Source organism: Rhipicephalus microplus, chromosome 8, assembly GCF_043290135.1.
Source record: "Rhipicephalus microplus isolate Deutch F79 chromosome 8, USDA_Rmic, whole genome shotgun sequence".
Classification (NCBI taxonomy): Eukaryota; Metazoa; Arthropoda; class Arachnida; order Ixodida; family Ixodidae; genus Rhipicephalus; species Rhipicephalus microplus.
Genome location: NC_134707.1, coordinates 18,554,210 through 18,575,638, shown reverse-complemented (window position 1 = coordinate 18,575,638; position 21,429 = coordinate 18,554,210). Strand labels below are relative to the sequence as shown.

Sequence of the window (21,429 nt, the reverse complement as noted above, 5' to 3'; positions counted from 1 at the left end):
CGTCTCAGTGGGAACAGAGCGCCGCGTACCCTCAACATCCAGCGACGTTCCCTATGCCCCGTGAACGGCCCGTCTGCTACCAGTGCGGTGTTCGTGGACATATCGCCCGATTTTGCCCAATGCGACGTAATCCACGTTCGACATTCCCTCAGAGATCCGCGACGTTTGCACAACGAAGCCAACGGCCTGACTACACCTACTGGCCCCCCAACCCAACTGACGAGCGGCACGCCTACCAGCCGATCAACCGGAGTGATTCGCCCGGATCTGTGCGCAGCTTAACGCCGCCCACCACCCGTCCACCTCGGTCACCATCTCCACGGCGCCGGTCACGAATGTCGTCTCCGCCACCGGGAAACTAGCCAGCGCGGCCGACGGAGGTGAGGTCGCTGGACGTACCGATTTTCATCAAAGAATGCCTCCACCAGTTTCTATGCTTCAGAATAAGGTTCAGGTACTTGTTGACGACGTTCCCACGATGGCATTGATAGACACTGGCGCAAGTGTTTCCGTGATGAGTTTAGTTTTTAAGCAACGACTGGGCCGTAAGGTTATGTTTCACTGGGACAAACCTGCCACATTTCGGGCAGTGAGCGGCGCATTCTTGCGTCCTGTCGGCGTCTGCACTGCGTCTGTTAGTGTTGCCGGTAAAACGTTCAAGGCGGAATTCACAGTACTGGCTCAATCAACGCATGACGTTATACTTGGCATAGACTTTTTGCGAGAGTGTCGTGCGACCGTGGATTGTGGAGCAGGTGAGGTTCTGTTGTCTACTCTCGCCCAGCAGCCTGATTGTGAGAAAGGTAACCTCACTGTAGCTAAAGATGTACTTCTGCCAGCGTGGTCCACGGCCAGCGTACAAGTGACCACTTCGGAAACCAACTCGAGTTTGAATTCACGTGACATAGTGATTGAGCCATTGCCTGTAGCTTGTCTCAAGAAAAACATCTTTGTACCACGGTGCATTGTATCTCTCGCAGACGAGACGGCTCAATTATGGGTGATAAACAGCTCACCCGAGTCGGTTGTACTACCGGCTGGTATGCGCCTTGCCCTGTTCGAAAAGCAGAGCAGCACCTGCATTGGAGCTTTAAGCGATCTTGAAAGGGCGGGTCCGGAAACTTCTGGTATGGAAGCTGAATTTTCAAAAATGGTTAGCAAGTCCATTTCCTCACAGAAGCGCAAAGACCTGGTTGCACTGCTGGCGAGACATGCTAAAGTATTTGATTTTGCACGGACGGTGCCTAGGGCTCAGATACCGACCACGCGCGCTCGTCACAAGATCGATACTGGCTCTGCTCATCCTCTCCGACAAAAGCCCTATCGCGTGTCCGTGTCCGAACGCAAAGTTATTGCTGAACAAGTTGGCGAGATGCTAGCCACTGGTGTAATTCAAGAATCGTCAAGTCCGTGGGCTGCACCTGTTATTTTGGTAAAGAAAAAAGACGGGTCCTGGAGGTTCTGTGTTGATTATCGGCGTCTCAATTCTATAACCAAGAAGGACGTGTACCCCCTCCCCCGCATTGATGACGTAATTGACTGCCTTCATTCAGCTTCCTACTTTTCTTCGGTAGACTTGCGATCCGGGTATTGGCAGATTCCCATGGATCCAGTTGATAAAGAGAAGACGGCTTTTGTAACGCCAGACGGTCTATTTGAATTTAATGTTATGCCGTTCGGCTTGTGTAATGCTCCGGCAACATTTGAACGCTATATGGATACCGTCTTGAGAGGCCTTAAATGGGAAATTTGTTTATGTTACCTGGACGATGTGGTTATTTTTGGACGAACTTTTGAAGAACATAATCATCGCCTTGACGTTGTTCTAACATGTTTGGAGAAAGCCGCCTTGACACTGAACTCAAAAAAATGTCGTTTCGGTGAACGGCAAACACTGGTTTTAGGACACCTTGTGGACAAAGCTGGTGTTAGGCCGGACCCGCAGAAAGTGGACGCCGTCAGCAAGTTTAAGCAGCCACAGTCTATCCGCGAGCTACGAAGCTTTCTGGGCCTATGCTCTTATTTTCGCCGCTTTGTACCTAATTTTGCTGAAAAGGCCCAGCCACTGACTGACTTGCTGCGCAAGGACGTCCCTTTCCACTGGACACCAAATTGTGAGTCAGCGTTTAAGCAACTAAAGTTCGCTCTCACTTCCGGGCCAATACTATGCCACTTCGATCCCTCTGCTTCCACGGAAATCCACACCGATGCCAGTGGAGTTGGTCTCGGCGCGGTGCTTATTCAACGACACAACAATGCTGAACACGTCGTCGCCTATGCAAGCCGGTCCCTGAGCAAGGCAGAGCGTAATTATACGGTTACCGAATTGGAGTGCCTCGCCGTCGTTTTCGCCGTACACAAGTTTCGCCCCTACATCTACGGTCGTCGTTTCTCAGTCATCACCGATCATCACTCTCTTTGCTGGTTGGTGAGCCTACGTGATCCATCTGGTCGACTTGCGCGATGGGCCATACGGTTACAAGAATTTGACTTCACGGTCCGCTACAAGAGCGGTAATCGCCACGCAGACGCTGACTGCCTGTCACGGCTTCCTCTACCAACGACCGAGTGTGAAGCTGATAATTTTGACGATTTTATCACAGCTATTGACTCTCATTTTCCTGACATCGCGGCTTTCCGGACAGCACAGCACGAGGATCATTGCTTAGATCACCTGTTTGCCTCCGCGAATGACCCGGCCAGTTCAAGCTCTTTTGTAGTCCATGACGCCGTCCTTTACAAGAAGAATTATTCTGGCCAAGGCGCCCGTCTGCTTCTGGTAGTTCCACGCGCTCTACGTCCCCAAATTTTTCGGTTCTGCCATGACAACGCAACCAGTGGGCACATGGGCTTCGCCAGAACGTTTCATCGCATCCAGCAAAGGTTTTACTGGCCCAAGATGCGACGCGACACAGAAAAATACGTAGCGGGTTGCGAACAATGTCAACGTCACAAGCGTCCCACGACTACATCACCCGGACCTCTCCATCCCGTACCACCTCCTAGCTCTCCCTTCGAGATTGTTGGTGTCGACCTTCTAGGTCCGTTTCCGCGGTCAGCCAGTGCCAATCGATGGGTCATCGTGTGCGTCGACCACCTGACGCGCTACGCAGAAACTGCGGCTATACCTACTGCAACAGCCTTTCACGTGTCGCAGTTTATGCTTCGGCATATCATTCTCCGTCATGGCCCTCCACGAGTCGTCATTAGCGACCGGGGACGTCAGTTCGTCGCTGACGTCGTTGAAGAGATCCTACGCCTGTCTGCCAGCCAATTCCGCCACGCAACCCCGTATCACCCCCAGACGAATGGCCTCGTAGAGCGGACCAACAGGACGCTAACGAACATGTTGTCAATTTATGTTGATGCCAAGCACAAAAACTGGGACGAAGTACTGCCCTATATCACATACGCCTACAACACCGCGAAACACGAGACAACAGGGTACGCGCCCTTTTTCCTGCTCTACGCCCGCTCCCCTCGCAGTTGCCTCGACACCATTCTGCCTTTTACGTTAGATGTGGAAACATCGGTTGCCGAGTCACTATGCCGCGCTGAAGAAGCCCGTCGCGTCGCACGCCTTCGAACCATTGCATCTCAACAGCGCTCCAAGACCCGGTACGACGCCCACCATCACTCCGTTGCCTACACAAAGGGTGACCTGGTGTGGTTGTGGACACCTGTCCGCAAACGTGGTTTATGCCAAAAGTTTCTGGCCCACTACTCCGGACCATTTGTAGTCATTGACCGTCTCAGTGACGTCACATACGTCATCTCCGGCGTCACAAGCAATGGTCGGCGCTCTAGCAAGACACAGCTGACACACGTCGCGCGCCTCAAGCCATATCACCACCAACCTTCCTATTGACTCGCCCAGTGGGCATCGTCTGCGAACGGGGGAAATGACACACCTCGATGGGCGCATGAAGAGGAAGAGGTAGAAGCTGTCTGGCTCACGAGCAGCTCGGTCGCCGGTTTCTGGCTCTGAGCTGTACCGATCTCAACCATTTTCCTGTAAATAAACGCGTTCCTTCGTCACAATATTATTTCCTGTGTTCGTTTTTTCGCCTCGCGCTACTTAAATTTCTTTCAAATGCATCACTCGAGTTGCCACCACGAACCATGTTCTTATAACGAAACACCTTTAAAACATTTCGTTACGGTACTCTTATCTCGAAAAGATACAGAAAAAAGGCGTTCGCGGTAGCAGCTGCTTAGTGAATGCCGAGCTCAAGCTGTAATATAATTTAGTAGAGATTTCAAGCAGCCTGCCTTAGAGCATTTTGCATGTAGTAAGTTCACTTATATAATACTGAATTGAAATTCATGTCGCAGTTATCTCTTCATTCCTGAACAGGTTTAAGTGACTCAATTTAGTGTCCACTGAAATATCGTGTCGGTAAGTACCAAACGATGCCTCGAAGGGCCAGTAAACCGGCTCAGAATTCTTTTTACTCGACTCGACTTCTGATCAGAAGCCCATAGTATGAAAACCCGGCTGGCCTGCCAAATTTTGATCGAGATTAGGGACAGTGGCCAGTGCGCTCATATTTGGGCACACGTTGAAGAAACTTGGTGAACACCATTTTACGAGCCCTCCATAACAGCATACTTAATAATCATATTCTGACCTTGGAACGTTAAACCCGAACAATTATTGTCATTATTAGGGGCTTTCTCTTCCCACAGAAACAACAGTTAATATCACATGTCTTTCGTTGTTCCAGCGTCCATCACAGGGTGCTGTGATCGACGTTAGAACCACTCTACCGACGTAAGCAACAGTAGAACAGTATCGTACGGTACAGTGGTGCAATTAGGAGCTCAGTATTGTTTCTTCCTCACTAATAGTACAGAAATAACAGTGCAAGAAATGTCTCCTAACCATATCTAGGCGTTGTTACCTCATCTCTTCTACCCGGAGATGTTCGCTTTCTGTATATTTTTTATAACTGTACGTGACGTTGGTAGGAAAAGCTCCTACGACGCTGAAGTTTGTGATGTATATGGTATAGCCTTCGTCAAGTGTGTTGAATGAAGTTATGCTAACATGCCAATCATTGGTCACTACTGTGTAAACCCTAATTAACTTACCTGTTGGATTTGTCCTCTGTTAAAACTGCCCATTGTGTTGTCTTTCTTGATTTCATTTTGTAGTGCTTGTGTCAACAAGTGGATTTGTTTACCCCACCCTGTAAGGGCCTTTGGCTAACAGTATCAATACACAAGTAAATAAATATATAGTCTCCAAATAAGATAGCTGTGTCGCAAAGGAGATACAGCGTCTACACTCACATCGGTCTGTGTTCCAATGGCTTGCCGGGACGCAACTGCGGTGGCCGCCAGAAGGGGTTGCGTCTCATCCTCAACCAGCATCGGCTTTTGACGAGGTTCTGTCGTAGCCGCTGCAAAAGAAGATTGGAGCCCAGTTGTCCTTCAAGTCGAGATGCCGTTCTTAATATCCGATACACGAATTTTATACACATAAGAATAACGTTCGTTTATTAAAATTAAAAAGAAAAGTATGTCGAGCCGAATTCGAACCAGTGCTTATATTTCCTCATGGAGGGAAACTTCCGCAGTTCATCACTCTGCCAATGGAACAGGGTTGGAATCGATGTCAACATGATAGGCTGGTAGAGCCCTACAAAGTGTAGGTATGGGCTACAAAGTCGTACTTTTTCACTGCATTTATACGAAAAGGCGGGCAACTTGGTTTCGCTGCAGAGTTAAACTTTCGCACACACACCAAGAACACACAAATGAAAGGTTCGCGGGCACCAGAGCAGAACCTTTCGTTTGTGCCATGTTGTGTGTGCAAAAGTTTCATAGTTTTTAACCTTTCGGACGTTTGTCTAAGCTGGTTGAATATGATTCTACAACATCGAAGCAAGGAAACTCCTATACTGTCCCTCCTGCATTCACCTAGAACTACCAGAAGGTGACATCCACCTTCTGGCTTGGTGCGTCTAATCTCATCCTGTCTCCCACAAAAAATTTTTCGGTATTTTTTGCGCTGCCTCCGCGATCAAAGAGACCTTGGACCAAGTGATGATGTAAAGTGATGAAGTACTAGTGACGTTATGATGACGTCGCAAATTTCAATGAGTAATACCGCTCCCCCCATCCACTTAGGCCGGAGTGCCAAATCCACCCGTTATTTTATTCACTGGAACCTACGCCTTCTATATTTTATCTATGCCAGCCAGATGTACCAGATCAGCTGTTCGTCATATTTTTACATGTGTATTAATAGACATGTAAAGCTAAAAAATATCGGTCAGTGGAGGAGGAGCCTCTTAAATATACATTGTTGCCTAAGGACTAGTGTACTACGCTAAAGGGCATTAGTAATACCGCAATTGCATTAAAATTTCGATTATAACACAATATCTTCACAAACTTTCACAGGGATAAGTCCACGCGAACAACATTAGGGCCACTGAAATCGTTCCAAAACAAAGACAAAGTGGCAAAATTATACGTGTCTAAGTGCGGCTCTTCGAAAAAAAAAAGCAATCCGTCGAGCCGGATTCGAACCAGCGACCTATGGATGTCCGCATCGGTCATTCCTCTACAGTCCACCGCTCTACCAACTGAGCTATCGACGGAGTCGGCCAAGCTGCGCCTACCCGATCTTGTTGAATGGGTCCTACGAACGCGCCGTGACCCAGTTTGATGGATCATAGCGGGGCGAGGCGTGTTCCCGGTGCAAAAAAAAAAAAAAATAACGTGTATTGCGTGCATTACGTGGAATGGCCGTTTACTCTTTATGACACTGTTTTTTCTGCGTTCTTCCCGAAGAGTGATCACACTTTGTCTGTTGCAATGCTTCCGCCCCTCCCCCCAATTTTTTTTTTACCAGTCTTATAATGTCACACTTTATACTGTCACACCATTTCATGAAAACAGAATGCTCGCTGCGCATCTGAACACGTTGCTGCCCTCATATTATTTATTACTCGTATTCTTATTATTCATATTATTAATAATTAACAATACTGCAGGCAATAGTTCGCGTAGAAGACGATGCGCGAAAAGAAAAAAAAATGAACTTGGAAAAGAAAAAAAAAAGATCGCAAATGAGGGTGTAGCGAGGGTTTGGTTGGTAGTAATGACTGGTGGGATAAAAGGAAGACATAAGCCCTCAAATGCGCCCAGAAACGTACGCATATCTGTAGAGATATTTTTTTAACGTTAAGAAAGGTTATTTCAGGAGTAGGGCGGTGGCAGAGAGGGTCGGCATTCTCTCCTTTTTTATACACTAGGGTATATGCTTTGGGTATTTAAAATGCCGATAGTTATTTGCCAGTACGTAATGCGTGATTGGGCGAATCACATACTATGTCTCTTCATGTCAATATTGTAATTTATTTAGCGGCGATTCCCCCAATATCAGGAGCCATATAGCAACAACCAGATTACTTTCGTACAACCCTATACTGTTTTTGATGGAGCTGCGGCTAGTGGTAAAATTTTTGTACGATGACATATTGCAGCAAGACAAGGACCAACATTTGCAAGGTATGTGCAGAGGCCATTGACAGTATCTTCAAAACATTATCGGCTATGTATTTTTTATTGCTAGTGTGTCCAGTTGACTCATGGGCGGTTTGCTATATTTTCACTAAGTGACGTGCAACTTGTTCAGTGAGGCTGGAGTAATATTCGCTCTAACATTTACCGGACATATATGGTCGCTATACAGATATGTTATGGACAGAATTGTACTGTGATAGAACACGGGAAATATGCAAAACGTACAAGCGTGCAACGTTAAGTTTGAGTTGAAGCGCATACATCAGCACTTATCGATGAAGTCTCGTACCCCCGACATCAATGAACTTACGTTCGTTTGAGGTTCTGCAACGGGATGAAGGATCACTTTTGCCCACATCAGGCTGTGATAAAGAAAAGAAGTGTGGGCTTGTAGGTTTATTGATCATTACGTCTATGTGATGATGTGGCATAAAAGTAAAAACATTGGTAGGAATGAACGGGTTATGACGTAGCAAACTTAATTAACGTGTCGCCAAAAAAAAATTCCGCCATATCCACGAAGTGAATGATGATGAGTGGGCGAAGCTCCGGAGGTAAACCTGGTAAACCATGAATCCTTTGTACATTTTGCCCACTCGATTTTATTACATCGCTCCCCCCAGCGTACGGCGCCGCACTAAATCGAACGATTGCCTTCAACCAATGACACGCGCCATATGTGACATCATTCATATTTTATAAGATCTCGCGTCTTTCATCAACTACAAGTACCGCTTTCTAGTTTATAACATCTTGCATCTTTTCATCATCAGCTACAAGTACCACCATCTAGTAAACACTACAAGAACTAAACGAGAGGTGGCTACATACAGGAGACGGTACCGCCATCTAGTGAACACTGCAAGAACTAAACTAGAGGTGGCTACATACAGTAGGGTGCCTGAATGGTTTCCCTCGCCCGTCGCCCGGGCGAGGGAAACCATTCAGGCACCCTAACATACAGGGGACGGTACCGCCATCTAGTGAACACTGCAAGAACTAAACTAGAGGTGGCTACATACAGGCTACAGGGGACGCACAGCCTACGCCCTAAGGAGCTTCGCCCCTAAAAAACACAAACGGGATCATGACAACAGGCCTCTGTTTTAGTCATAGTGGGATGATGGGAAGACGCCAAAGAGGCTTGATGCCTCAACTCGTGATGCCTGTAAACAAATCTCGAACGTGGTGCTGATAGTAAATTCAACACAAAATCTCCGCTAACCAGAAAACAGTCGCATAACACTATCATTCACAGAGTAATGTGATCAAGAGGTACACTGGTACGTCCAACGAGATAATTAGTAAGTTGATCTGTACTACCGCGGCCAATTTTTGTACTGCACAGCATCCCGAACGTGCTGGATTCCAAATAAATGGTGTATCTTATTGTGAAAATGATATACTTATTTAAGCTATACAGTTCATCATCAATGAGGTAATTGCTATCAGAAGTCTATATCGGTAGCTTATTTTATAGGTATGAAATATTCTGTGTAACTATGATAGTTGAACTACTTATAGGAAGTAAGAAGTGCAAATTTAGGGCTCGTTTTTTTGTTGGAAACAATATTGCGGGCGTTAATGTCCGGCTACATACGTAAGCAATATAGCTAAGCTATACCTATGAGAATATTAATGATACCCAAGTTAGTATTTTGCTGTAGGCAGAGCATATATAATATTGCAGACATTTCAAAATATTGATTCATATGGCGCAACTAAAAGGTACATTCTCAAGATGGTTTCCGGAGCTTTAAGTTTGCTTTCAGCTACGATTCACTCATTTGGAATGTTCAACTGTCGCCTAAGAACATTTGGTTGTGTGTTGCAATCTTGATGCTTACCTGAAAGTAGCGGCAAAGCTTATCTTCCACGATGACGGTCTTGGCTCTCCACTCGGAAGACAAAGTCTGTGTCACTCTTGTTTGGAGAACAACAAAAAATTCCATTGAGAAACAAGGTCAAGTGCAAACAATCTCTGCGATTGACACTGTTTTGTTGTCTCTTTGGTTAATCCACCTTGATTATCTCAGTTGTGACGTATAGTTACCGAATGCACATGCTATGCGACACATGGCTACACCGTACATGATTTCATCTGCGTAGTGTTATACATCCTTACATTACGCTTTACCGCCTCCCGTTCTGACATTCACCCGACTTTCCCGCTTAGTCGCTATGCTATATTTCGTATCGCTATGCAATACGCATGGTTCTGCCTTCGTGACGCCAAGCGACATCAAGAGACATGACAGCACTCGAGAGCCTTGACTCCTATAGTTCTCCATACTTTAGAGTATAATACCTTTTTAAGCTTTAGAGTATAATACCTTTTTAAGGTGGTTTTGCGCACTTATGTTTTGCATCTCCGCTTCGGTGTGCACGAATTGAAGCCGCATGGGTATCATGAGGTCCTCAGGAGTTCGCTTCTGTTTTCTTGGTAGGGGAAGATCTGATTTTTTTTCTGATCTACGCAACTTCTTAGATCGAAGTTCGTGAAGCTGGTTCACCACTTTTTTTCGCAAGGCAAATAAGCTGAGACTCCTACCGTAATAGAGTTTCCCGCATTAAGAAAATGACGTTTACCGTAAAAACAGGACGAGTGACGTCACGGTCATTATTCCGAACAGGAAACTGTAGATGACCCAGGACACTGCAATGTAGGACCAGGGCACTTGAAGAGGAGAGCGAGAAAACGGTATTACTAAATCTAAGTAACCCAACCCTACCCCACCCAAAACTATCTTACGTTGTTCAGTAAAACTTAATGCGCGGCGAGATGCTTCGTGATATTTTAAGAACGAAAAGAAGAAAACGAGCAACAATACTGCAGATGAAGACGAGAGACGGCACCGTCTGCGCATGTCCATGTAGTCCCATCATTCTTGTCTATAAGATAGGTGCTTATGTTCCTGCTTGAAATGGCCTGTAGACCTGGATCTTGACCTGAATCACACCTGAATCCCAACCTTAATCCCAACCTGAATCACGTAATTCTATGGTAACATGTCTAGCACTCGAAACAAAACTCTACAATTTGACAAATCATGCATTGAACGTATACAGGGCTGACCATATCTAAGGAGAACACCTCATAGTATTCCACCCGCTAAACCAGGAGCACCCATCGTACTTTACGATGAATATGTCTGTTTTGCGACGTCTATTTATGTTGTCGATAAATGCAATAATATTTTTGCAAATTATGTCATTTCCATTGGCTTCGATCAGGTATTTATTAGTGAGTTGCTCGCCTTAGAAGTACACACGACCCTGTACATTGTTTATGACGCAGCTCTATGTTTGGTAACGTTTAAAAAAACAGCCATCATTGACAATGAAGGTGACATCTTTAACTCTTGCTCCTCACTGTAGGGGCGAAATTTCGGTGCAGTGTTTTCTATCACCGTTTCGCCAGAACCAGCAATTCATGTGGCACGGTACGCAAGAAAACTGTTTCGAAGCCATCATAACCGCTGCTCCGCTGGTGCCGCTAAGAACGACAGAGAGACCGCCTATCTATCGCATGTCTATCGGTACCAGATGAAGCAAGCATCACCTTGCCATTGCTACGCACCACACTACCATTACCTAACCTAGTGACATATACCTGTCCCTCTACTGGCTTTAGCTCACGCGTTGGGATAGCTAGTAACGAGAAGGCCGACGCCGCCTGTAAGGCAGCAAACCGCGGCAACATTCCAGTTACCAAGGCGGTAGCTTAGTCGGACTGCTCCCGGCAACGACTGCGGCTGATCCTACAAACAAAACACCCAGACACGCGATTCGCAAGCGGTAATCCACCGCCACGCCTTCTGGAGACTGGCCTGAACTGATGCGAGTGGCGGTTGCTGGTTCGCCGGCGTGCCAGCAGCGCCTGGCGTGCAGCACGCATGTGTTCCACGGGTCGCTGCTCGTCACTTGAGTGCAGCAGGTTAAAAGATGATGCAACATATTTTTTTTGCTCCTGCCCTGCCATGGCAAACGTTGGCCGTGGCCACAGTACGATGCGTGAGGTGCCATCACCTGCCTGGTCTGCCTGCGGCAACGGCGGGGGACGTCCTTTTTTTCACGCACTGTAAGATAGTAGCCCTCCGATATTTTCATCGAGTTATGTGCTTCCGCGTACCTACCCGCCTTATAGGCGAACGCTTCGGCTTTGTGCTGCCGACCACGCTGACAAGACACCCTCTTGCCATGTCTTTGGCTCTTTTCTTCTTCCTATCATCTTTACCTCCTTCTCCAAAACCTAACGACACTAAGCTGCGCCCAGCGTCAGGCAGTATACAGCGTTTTCTCCCTCTTTCACAAACCTCTCTCTGTCTCTTCATATATTATACTACACGTGTCTATGCTATAACGGCACTTTTTCTTGCACTACTGCCTCGAATTTCGAGTAGTTTGCCGGTCATGACTGGAACTGATCTTTAAAGAGCTGCGCTTTTAAAAACGGAGAGGCCTCACCTTCGCATTCATTAGGTGATGTGCTTCCCTGCCGAAAGGTGGACTTGCCCGGCGGACACCACAGGCAGAATGCGGAGCCGTGCAGCTCAGTGTAGGAGCCGAAGCCACAGGGTAAGCAGTTGCGGAAGTGGCCACCAGGACTGAAGGATCCGGGTCGACAGACGTCTAAAAGAAATGACCCGTGACATATTTTATTAACAGCTCATCTTGCTTAATATAGACTCATGACCTGTACTGGCCGTTTCAGATACATCTTGTATCAAGGAACGTTTGAGTTTTGCCTTGTTGTGTTTAGACATTTCTGAAGAAAACTGCAAGCTGAGTTATTCGAACACGTGTAAATACCAAGAGGTCAAGGACAAAGATCATTCTCCTAAACTTTCCCCTTAGCTGTTAGATTAAAGGGCGTTATGCCCTTTTACATACATCCACTAAAACGTGACAGAAGGAGTTGTTGGGAATATCGGTTTGCAATGGTTTTTTCCCCGGAAACAAAGCAGCCTACCGGAACAGTCTTATAGCGAAGCACTATAGTTAAATAATACGCGACCGTCTTCCCGTATCGTGAAGTGTCCCTCATATCTGAGTGGTGACAAGCCAGGGAAGCCTAGGAGGTTGAATGTCACATTAACTAAGCTCGAGGGCGCAGGTTCGACTCCCGGCTACGGGGCCTCATTTTTAAAGATGTTATGTGCAAAAAATAGACAGCTGAGTGTTTATATAGCAACTACGGAACAGTGTTCCTTTCACAATGTTCACATTAACTAACTTCTTAAGGCCGAAAATAACCCGGAGTCTAACGCTATGGCGTGCCTCATGATTATGCCTCGCAGTATGCCGGCCAAAAAGCCCGTACTACCCTTCCGCGATTTGCGATGACCCCATATATCCCCCCTGAGAAGACTTGATGATCAGAGCAACCGGCAGCCTTGGACTCACTTCAAGTTACATCAATGATTTCAATTTGCCAATGTTCATACACAAACTGAACCAAATTTTAAGACAGATTACTCAAGGCCAGTGAGGATATGGAGTTCTACTCACAGCAGTGCTCGCCGCTGACGACGTAGCCCACCCGACATCCAGTTTCGTTCCTCTCGCGGTCAAACACTGCGAGAATGGTGCATGTTTCATTCCTTTATTATTAGCTCTATCTCACTTCACAGTGCGCGAGTTGAAAAGCACTGAACGTAGTTGCACATAGACGAAAGTAAACATTGTAAAAATCATGTTACGTTCGATTTCAACATCACGATAAAATATATCTTCCTATGAAGCACGATCTTATAAAATATATCTTTGTACTTGCCGATGGCAGAAGGAGAGCTGGTTGTCACTCTAGAGCAAGCGACTGAATCTATATATGAATGCGAGCTGGATTACATCAACTCAAAAGACATAACACGCCATATTCCCCACGTGCTACGAGGTTCCTTCTCCTAATGGATTGGAAGCCCTAGACTGCAAATTGGTTCTGCTGAATCTCGCAAGACGGCGGAAGGTTGAGTAAACTGATAAGTGATAACCACCTGATCATACCCTCCACCACAAAGAATTCCACACGAAGTTTTCTGAAAGAGAAGCTTCCAATTGAAAAAATATTCGCCCTGACACGGCGATCGAACACAATACCAATGTCTTTCTGAAAAATCTGTGTGAAGTTCCCTGGGTCGTCCTTCATAAACGAGGTGGTCGGTTACTCGTTCACTAGCACTACATTCTATCGCATTTCCTAAGGCTCCATAAAAGAAGCCCCCACTTCTGAAAGACGTTGTTCTGGCACCAACGCCCACCATCCCACGAATGAGCAATGGGAGGATCGGTTGTCCAGCTCCGATATTACTGACCAGCAAGCGCTGAGAGAAAAGGTCAAACGGATGGCTAAAGACAATGGGGCCTTCACCTAAGGCTCGCGCAAAAAAAATAACATGCTTCGTTGAAGTTATGGTGTTCTGGTCAACCTTTTTATTCCTACTGGAGCTTACAACAATGTAATTGAAAACCATGACTGACTTAACGCATAATTAGCACCGATATGTGTGTGCATGTGTTCACGTGTGCGTGCGTCCATGCCAGAACCACACTTTTAAAAAAAGGGTGCAAAAAGCTTGTGACCACGAGCAAAATGTTAGTAACAGCAGCTGTTACTAACCATCTTGGGCCATTACTGACTTTTTTACGAACATTTTACTACCCACGTTAGCAAACACTTGTAGGTGGCAACGGTTACTACGTTTTGCGTACTGTTAGTAACATTTCGTCATGCACGTATTCATTGAATTTTTTAAACCTCAGAGATTATTGCTACGAGCGTCTAACAACCTATTTTGTAGCACGGGGATGCATTCAAGTTCTTTGAGGCAATATACGTAGACTTACTACCCAATCTTATGTCTTGTATATTAGGCCGTGTGTAGGCGGTAATATGCAGAATAGACATAAGTGTTTTTCTGAATATGCTCGATTAAAAGTCCGACACTACGTTACCTCGCTTAACTTGAAAAACTAAGTTTTACAAATAAAGGCACCTAACTTAAATTATACGTACTACAGCATAACCGCCCACCGGCACCAGCAGCATTCCCAAAAAATAGGGCTATAAATAATCCTAGAACCGCTTAGAAACTGTACTTCTGGCGTGGACTTGTGTATATGTGCTGCTCTTTATGACATTGTGTGCATAATTACCCAGTGATATATCGAAAAGTTGATGTTCAGGAACACGCCCGTTATAAAACAGGCGATTCGTGAGGCCAAATGGTCGCGTCTAGTAAACTTTTTTGTTAGCAATCGTTACTACCTACGTTAGTACTCATTACTGACTGGGTTACTAACGGTGGAGTTAGTATGGTTACTAACTTCCCCGTTACTAACTTTCCTTACAACCCGGTTAGCAACATATGTGACAAGTACTTAGTAAACCGAACTTAGTAAGTACTACAACCTTTTTTTTTAAAGAGTGCAGTGTGAATTATGTAGTATATTCGCATGCTACATATGCACGCATGTCTTTGAGCATGCGAAATTGCGCAGTCACGTATTAACTAGCATTATTAGGTGTGCCTTACAAAACGTGGACTTCACATATGCAAACACTGCTATACCTTTGATCTCGTGGCGAACTCTTATGAGCACCTCGCGCCGTGGCATCCGGGCGTAGCCCGTGCATTCGTAGTATCCGCTGACCACAGCCGTGACCTTGGGAAACCGGAGGTTGCCCCTGCTGCAGACAGAACAAAAGAACAAAAGCGGCACTGCTTTCACTGCGGAAGTACGAACCCTTTAAAATATTCCGAGTTGCGAAAACTGTATGCTTTGCGCAGTGACTGCTTCTGTCTGTCACCTTACAAAACGCTTACACGGGGAAGCAAATTTAGGCCATTTCAGTGGAGAATGGGGGCATTTTAATTGGTCAGTGAACCATTGAGAATCTCTGGATCAGCTACTCAAAAAAGCACGAAGACGAGAAAATTTATTGAAACAATGCCGTAATAGCAGAGTTACACGCATTTGATTATACTAGAGAGACACCCGAGGGCATCGCCCTACCTTTGGCTATACGCCACGCTTATCGGCTTATCTCTTCATCCAGCCGTGTGCACCTCCTCACAATGAGAGGACGAAAAGTGCTGAGCGTGCGTACCTGCAAGCGCTCTTCTTCAGCGGATGACCGTGACTGGGCGGGAACGCTGACGTCATGACCAAACGCTGGAGGGAAGGCAAGGGATTGTTTCTTGGGAACTTGTGGCACGCCCGTGGCTCATATCACTGTCGCGCGTTAGGCATTATTGGCGATGACGGCAGTTTTGGTTACATATATTTATATACTAGGGGGGATATAAGAGGGACCCTTCAAAGAAATGAACGGTGGCATTGTCACCATATATTTACAATAAAGGGTGAATCGTGCAAGATATACAAAGAAGTAAGGTGAGCGAGATGACAGAAACGCCGGCTATAAACTGAAAGGGGGAAAAGGCAGAAGACATAAAAACTCATTCGCGCATTCGCAGGTATGGAAAGGCACCCGTCAATGAGGCAAACGTGGTTGCCTCCACAGGAGATTCGTCAACTCTCTTTTCCGCTGCGGTGTGCCTTTTCAGATGACAGTTGATGTTTGTAGCTTTCTCCAGAGTTTTCCTGGTGTGCCAACGGTCACGTACCTTACCATATTTTACGTTAAACCCTTTAAAATTTTCTTCGATTTCTCTCGTTAAGAATGTCCATTCCAGCACGTGCTCTCCATACATAGAGGCTTCGAAAGTCCTAACAATTATACTGACATGACGTCATAGACGACATTCAGTATGTGTTGCTGAAGTTGTTTACTCCAACTCCATTTATACTTTCGGAACAGCGGATCACGAAGAAAAGACAGCGAGGTCAATCAGACATGTTTGCTTAGTTACCTTACACATTGCGGAGAAAAAAAACAGCACACAAGTAAATAACTTTTAAAAAATAGCAGTGGCTTAGCTCAGCTATGCCAGGATAAGCGTAGTGTTAGCAAAGGTTCAACTGATTATTCTTCCTTCTCCATGGCTATACCACAGTGGCAAACGCCAGCCAGAGGTGCTATCAAGCGGCTCCAGCGCCGTGTCAGAAGGCGACTGCACAGGGAAGGCGCGCGCGTCGGCGTCTATATGTCTACGAAGGCTATGACGGCACTCCTCTGGAAAGCGCACACCGGCGGCGGCGAGTCGCGCGCGGCCGCGGCCGAGTGCGAGGGAGGTGCCGGCTCCGGTGCGTGACATCACCGATCGTCTGCACAGCGCATCGAATTGCGCGCACACCGGCGGCGAGCCGCGCGCGGTGGCGGCGGAATATCATTGCGCATGCGCAGACCAGTGCCACACCGAATTGGCTCAGCGAGGCCAGTGTAGCTAACGCTACAAAATAACAAAAACATGGTTAATTTGAGCACATAGAGGACCCACTTGCAGTTGCTGATAAGCCATTGTGATATCTACCTCAGTTGATTAACTGCGGGCGGAGTACTTCTTTTGGGGACTAAGGTATGCAAAGATCCGCAAGGAAGGTCTTTAAATTCTTCCTCCTGTAGGTGTAGCCTTTAGGTAAAACCAAGATTTCCGAAAAGGAATTCGAATAACGAACTTGTCAGTCGCACAACTGTTAAATATTTAAAAAATGTGACAAGCAAGAAGAATTTTCTCTATTCCTGAATTACTGTTTCCTTGTTACAGTTCAGCTAATTAGGTATAATCAAACAACAAGCAACCTACGCTTCTTACCTGACTGACCACAGTGCCTGCCTCTTCCACGCAGTGCCGCCACCCTGCTGAGTCCAGCGAACCTGAGTGACGGGCACCCCTCTCTTGGCAGCGCAGGGCATGGCCAACGAGTCGTGCAGCCTCACGCGATGTACCTGAAGCCTCTTGGCCACCAGCTTGGTGCTTCTGCAAGTGCGCAAAGCCAATGATGCCAGGAGGATCAAGAGGCTGGAAGACCGGAGCATCCCCTCATCTTCTTCTTCTTCTGCACCCCGTTTTTGCGACGACAGGATGTACGGTTGAGGACCATATTGACCTGAAATTCATAAAATAAGCGTTAGCTTTTTTGTCAGGAAAAGCTCCTTAATAATAATACCTGAGGTTTAACGTTCCAAAACCACGATATGATTATGAAAGCCGACGTAGAGGAGCTGGGCCGCGGAAATTTAGACCACCAGGTTTTTTTTTAACATGCACACTAAATTATAGTGTGCGGGCTTCAAACATTTCCACATCCATCAAAAATGCAGTCGCCACAGCCGGGATTCAATCCCACGACCTTTAAGTTAGCAGTGGAGTGCTGTAACCACTGTATCAATGCGACGGGTCCCTCGGATCTCATTACCTCCGGTACTGAAGTTGATTGATTGATTGCCCATTTCATCCTGGTGCAACCCACCATGGGAGATCAGCCATAAAGTGAGCGGTGGCTTGGTATAAAAATAATTTGTTTATAATTTAAAAACTCTATGGAAGAGATATTTATCAAATTACTTGCTAGATCGATTCACAAGAAAAAACGTCAAAAAACTTGAAAAAAATGCTTGATTTGTAAATCCTTACAATGAAATTCGTTTCAGTAAATAAATATAACGATTAGTCTTTTTGAAAAATATGTTTGATTCCTACACACTGAACATTGAAATAGTCTAGTCTCCCATAAAAGATTGCATACGGTCTCGCAAACGCTTCTGTGGCTAAAACCCACCATGGTAGCCCCCAAATAAAGCATTACTCGGCCCTCCTGATATCTTGGCCCTCCCGGAGGACCACCGAATCACTACGCAAGGCACCCTGTAAGGGCCATTCCACGCGCTTCCCGCACAGCCGCAATGCACGTTACGGGAGCTAATGATGATGATGATGATGATGATTCCACAGCCATGGCTCGTACCCACTCAGGGGGATCGGCCAAGAATCGATGACTTAATTAAGTAAGATTTTTTTTTCAATATCGAAACCACCCACCAGAAATTAACGATGCTCTTTCATCTTTTCTTGGGTGCGGCAGGTGTGCCGGCACGTGCGTTGCAGCTGGGCGGGAAGCGCGTGGAATGGCCGTAACCTCTTTCTCTTCAAACGCATTCTTTAGTAGCACGATGGACTGGAAGAGTACATTCTGGCTGAAGGGGGGACACACGCGGATGTCGCGTCGCATAGCCACATTTATGATCGATATTAGTCTACTGTTAAACCTTTTATTGTGTCTCACAAATGTTTCGACTACATACGTGAAAGCAGACAACGTGGACGGACCAGCCTCGCTTTTAAGAATCTTTCTCCCTAAAGCTGGAAGATCATACGCAAGACTGTGCGTAATCTCTTCCATAAAACTGTGCTGCAAGAATTACTAGAACCCGTTGTGCTCACTGTGCCTGCAGAATATTACTTCGAGCCACAAGGAAGTGTTTACGAAACAACCACGAAGACAAAAAAGAAAAAAAGAGAAGCCAGAGCTAGTGTCCACAAGCCTACCTCCTCTTCAGCCGCAACCTACTCATGTTCGTGTCGTAACTCCGATCCAGCCCCTGCTTTGTTTCGTTTGTGTACGCGGTCTATTGAACATTATAAATCAACAAGTTAAGTGACGGGCCGATTGAGAGCTTCCTGCAAAAGGCCATAGTTAAAATCGTAGATGTACCTGAAACCCCAAAAAACCTAAATGTAAAGCCGAAAACTCGGAAGCAGTGGTCCTCACGCCCCACGGAAAAGGGCGGCTTCGCTAAAAGCCTGAGGTGGACATCCACTTGTAGGCTACTCTTAACGGTGCAGAGATCCACGTGGTCGAATGTATCCGTGAGCTCTCGGGTTGAGGATTCAGGATTGCCGGGGGAATTTTAAAATGCTTGCCAGAAGGTGTGACGTTTATAAAGGCTGCAAGAACAAACGGAACAACGAAACAGAGAAAGCGCGATGCTTTTTCGTCAACAAGGATAAAAAATAGAAATAGTGGGCGGCAGGAACGGCCGCTCCGCATATTTTGTGCGACGCACGCCTTGCCTCCACGCGTTATGAATCATAACTGGGTCACACAGCCTGCGTGGGTCGCATTCAAGACAAACGGGTTGGTGTGGAATAAACAGTTCCGTCGATAGCTCAGTTGGTAGAGCGGTGGACTGTAGAGGTTCTCACCTGAAGCGGACATCCATAGGTCGCTGGTTCGAATCCGGCTCGACGGATAATTTTTTTTTCTAGCATAGAAGAAGCATCGGTAGCTCTTCACTTTTTGTTCACGTTGACTTGTCACAAAGAAGGTGTAGGACATTAGCAGTTTTGATGGGTAGGGGAACAAAAATTTAATTGGGGGAACAATCAATGAACTGAAGCGCAATGCAGTGGACCATTGGGAAGGGCGTATGTTCAACCCCACCCCTACCGAAATTTTGGTTTTGCACATGTCCGCATACATGTGCACGTATAAAAAAAAGTGCACACATACATATGGAGTGGCGTGACGACCCCACATCACTTTATCCTCAAACAAACAAACAAACAAACAAACAAACAAACAAACAAACAAACAAACAAACAAACAAAGAAAGAAAGAAAGAAAGAAAGAAAGAAAGAAAGAAAGAAAGAAATCAAACAAACAAACATCTGACTACACCCCAGTAGGGATTAACCTTTGGTACTATGAAATCCTTCATTATTCTTACACTCAAGTTCTCTGGTAGATGTCTAGCTGCGGCAAAAGTTTCACTGCCCTGTATCGTAGTCACACCCACGACATCGAGCTGATGAGCACAGAAAGACAGTTGACGATAATGCTGTTTGGAATCGGCGTGGTGAGCACACTGAAGCACACCTTGTGAAGTTGTATTAAACCCTATATTGTCTACGAGCCAATAATGAAATGGGCAGCTTTTGCAAAGACGCACGCCTTCGTAATTGGGTCGCGTATTACGCGAATGCACCACCCAGACAAGTCGTTAGTGACGCCATCCACGTTCCGTCGATAGCTCAGTTGGTAGAGCGGTGGACTGTAGAGGTTCTCCCCTGAAGCGGACATCCATAGGTCGCTGGTTCGAATCCGGCTCGACGGAGTGAATTTTTTAATTGTTGTTTCTGCAGATAAAAAGATTATTTCGGAAATCAAACTTTTCTGTTCGCAGTTTTCTGCGTTTCGTTTACCTGATTAACATAAACAAATATTTAATGCCAATTAAGTTTTGTCACTGCTGGTATTTTCCCGGTGAAAGGAACTGTAAAATATGATTAATGGAATTCTGAAGTGTTTTTCAAACAAAACTGTAAATTTTCAGTGCCTAGAAGCATGACACAACAGGCTTTGAGGGAGAATGCATTGAAGACACTGAATAATTTTTGGTTCCATTCGGTTATTTGAAAGTCATATATCCTAATTGTTTTTATTGTGTGGTGCTGCTGTAGAATGCTTCTCAATGGTTGGGTGTCGAACCTGCGACTTCGTGCTGAACAGCACAGTGCAACAGCTGACGGGAATGCTTTCTATCATCGGCGTTGTGTGTGTCCTGAAACACGTCTCATCACGTGAAGTGGTAATGTAATGCCGTAGAAACAATACTCGTATGCACAGCTGTTACAAAGACTGTATTCTGCCTTCGCAATTGGGTCTCCAATTACGTCACTGCACTGCCCTGGTGAGTCGTTAGTGACAATGCTCTCCATCCGTCGAAAGCTCAGTTGGTAGAGCAGTGGACTGTAGGAGAACGGCCTATGCTGGCATCCGTAGGTCGCTGGTTCGAATCCGACTCAACTGAGTGCATCTATTTTTCTTGGAGCACTGGTTGAAAGTTGTCCTGTTTAGCCTGCGTAGATTTCTCTACGGGCTTATTCAATACTGTATGTAAATTGGGAGAGCATAAAATAGTTGGCCACATTTCAATCGCCCCCTTCTTAACGAAATTTCTGTCTTTTACGAATATCTGGGCAA

At 46.0% G+C, this 21,429-nt stretch overlaps 1 protein-coding gene and 3 non-coding genes across 4 annotated transcripts; 2 read left to right on the top strand and 2 right to left on the bottom strand.

Moving 5' to 3' along the window:
* Positions 1-6,519: 6,519 nt before the first annotated feature.
* Positions 6,520-6,611, bottom strand: TRNAY-GUA (transfer RNA tyrosine (anticodon GUA)). Its single transcript is given in 2 exon segments — positions 6,520-6,555; positions 6,575-6,611. It is a non-coding gene; the product is annotated as a tRNA-Tyr (tRNA).
* Positions 6,612-7,849: 1,238 nt separating this feature from the next.
* Positions 7,850-19,662, bottom strand: LOC142769378 (uncharacterized). The gene is made up of 7 exons (XM_075872577.1): positions 19,650-19,662; positions 17,259-17,553; positions 15,111-15,229; positions 13,051-13,116; positions 12,007-12,171; positions 9,387-9,462; positions 7,850-7,901 (listed from the first exon to the last, which is right to left on the bottom strand). The coding sequence occupies exons 1-6, from the start codon at positions 19,660-19,662 to the stop codon at positions 9,458-9,460; spliced, it is 663 nt and encodes a 220-aa protein (XP_075728692.1). The 3' UTR covers positions 7,850-7,901; positions 9,387-9,457.
* TRNAY-GUA (transfer RNA tyrosine (anticodon GUA)) lies at positions 19,603-19,696 on the top strand. Its single transcript has 2 exons — positions 19,603-19,639; positions 19,661-19,696. It is a non-coding gene; the product is annotated as a tRNA-Tyr (tRNA).
* A 770-nt stretch (positions 19,697-20,466) lies between these two features.
* TRNAY-GUA (transfer RNA tyrosine (anticodon GUA)) lies at positions 20,467-20,560 on the top strand. Its single transcript has 2 exons — positions 20,467-20,503; positions 20,525-20,560. It is a non-coding gene; the product is annotated as a tRNA-Tyr (tRNA).
* The last annotated feature ends 869 nt before the right edge of the window (positions 20,561-21,429 follow it).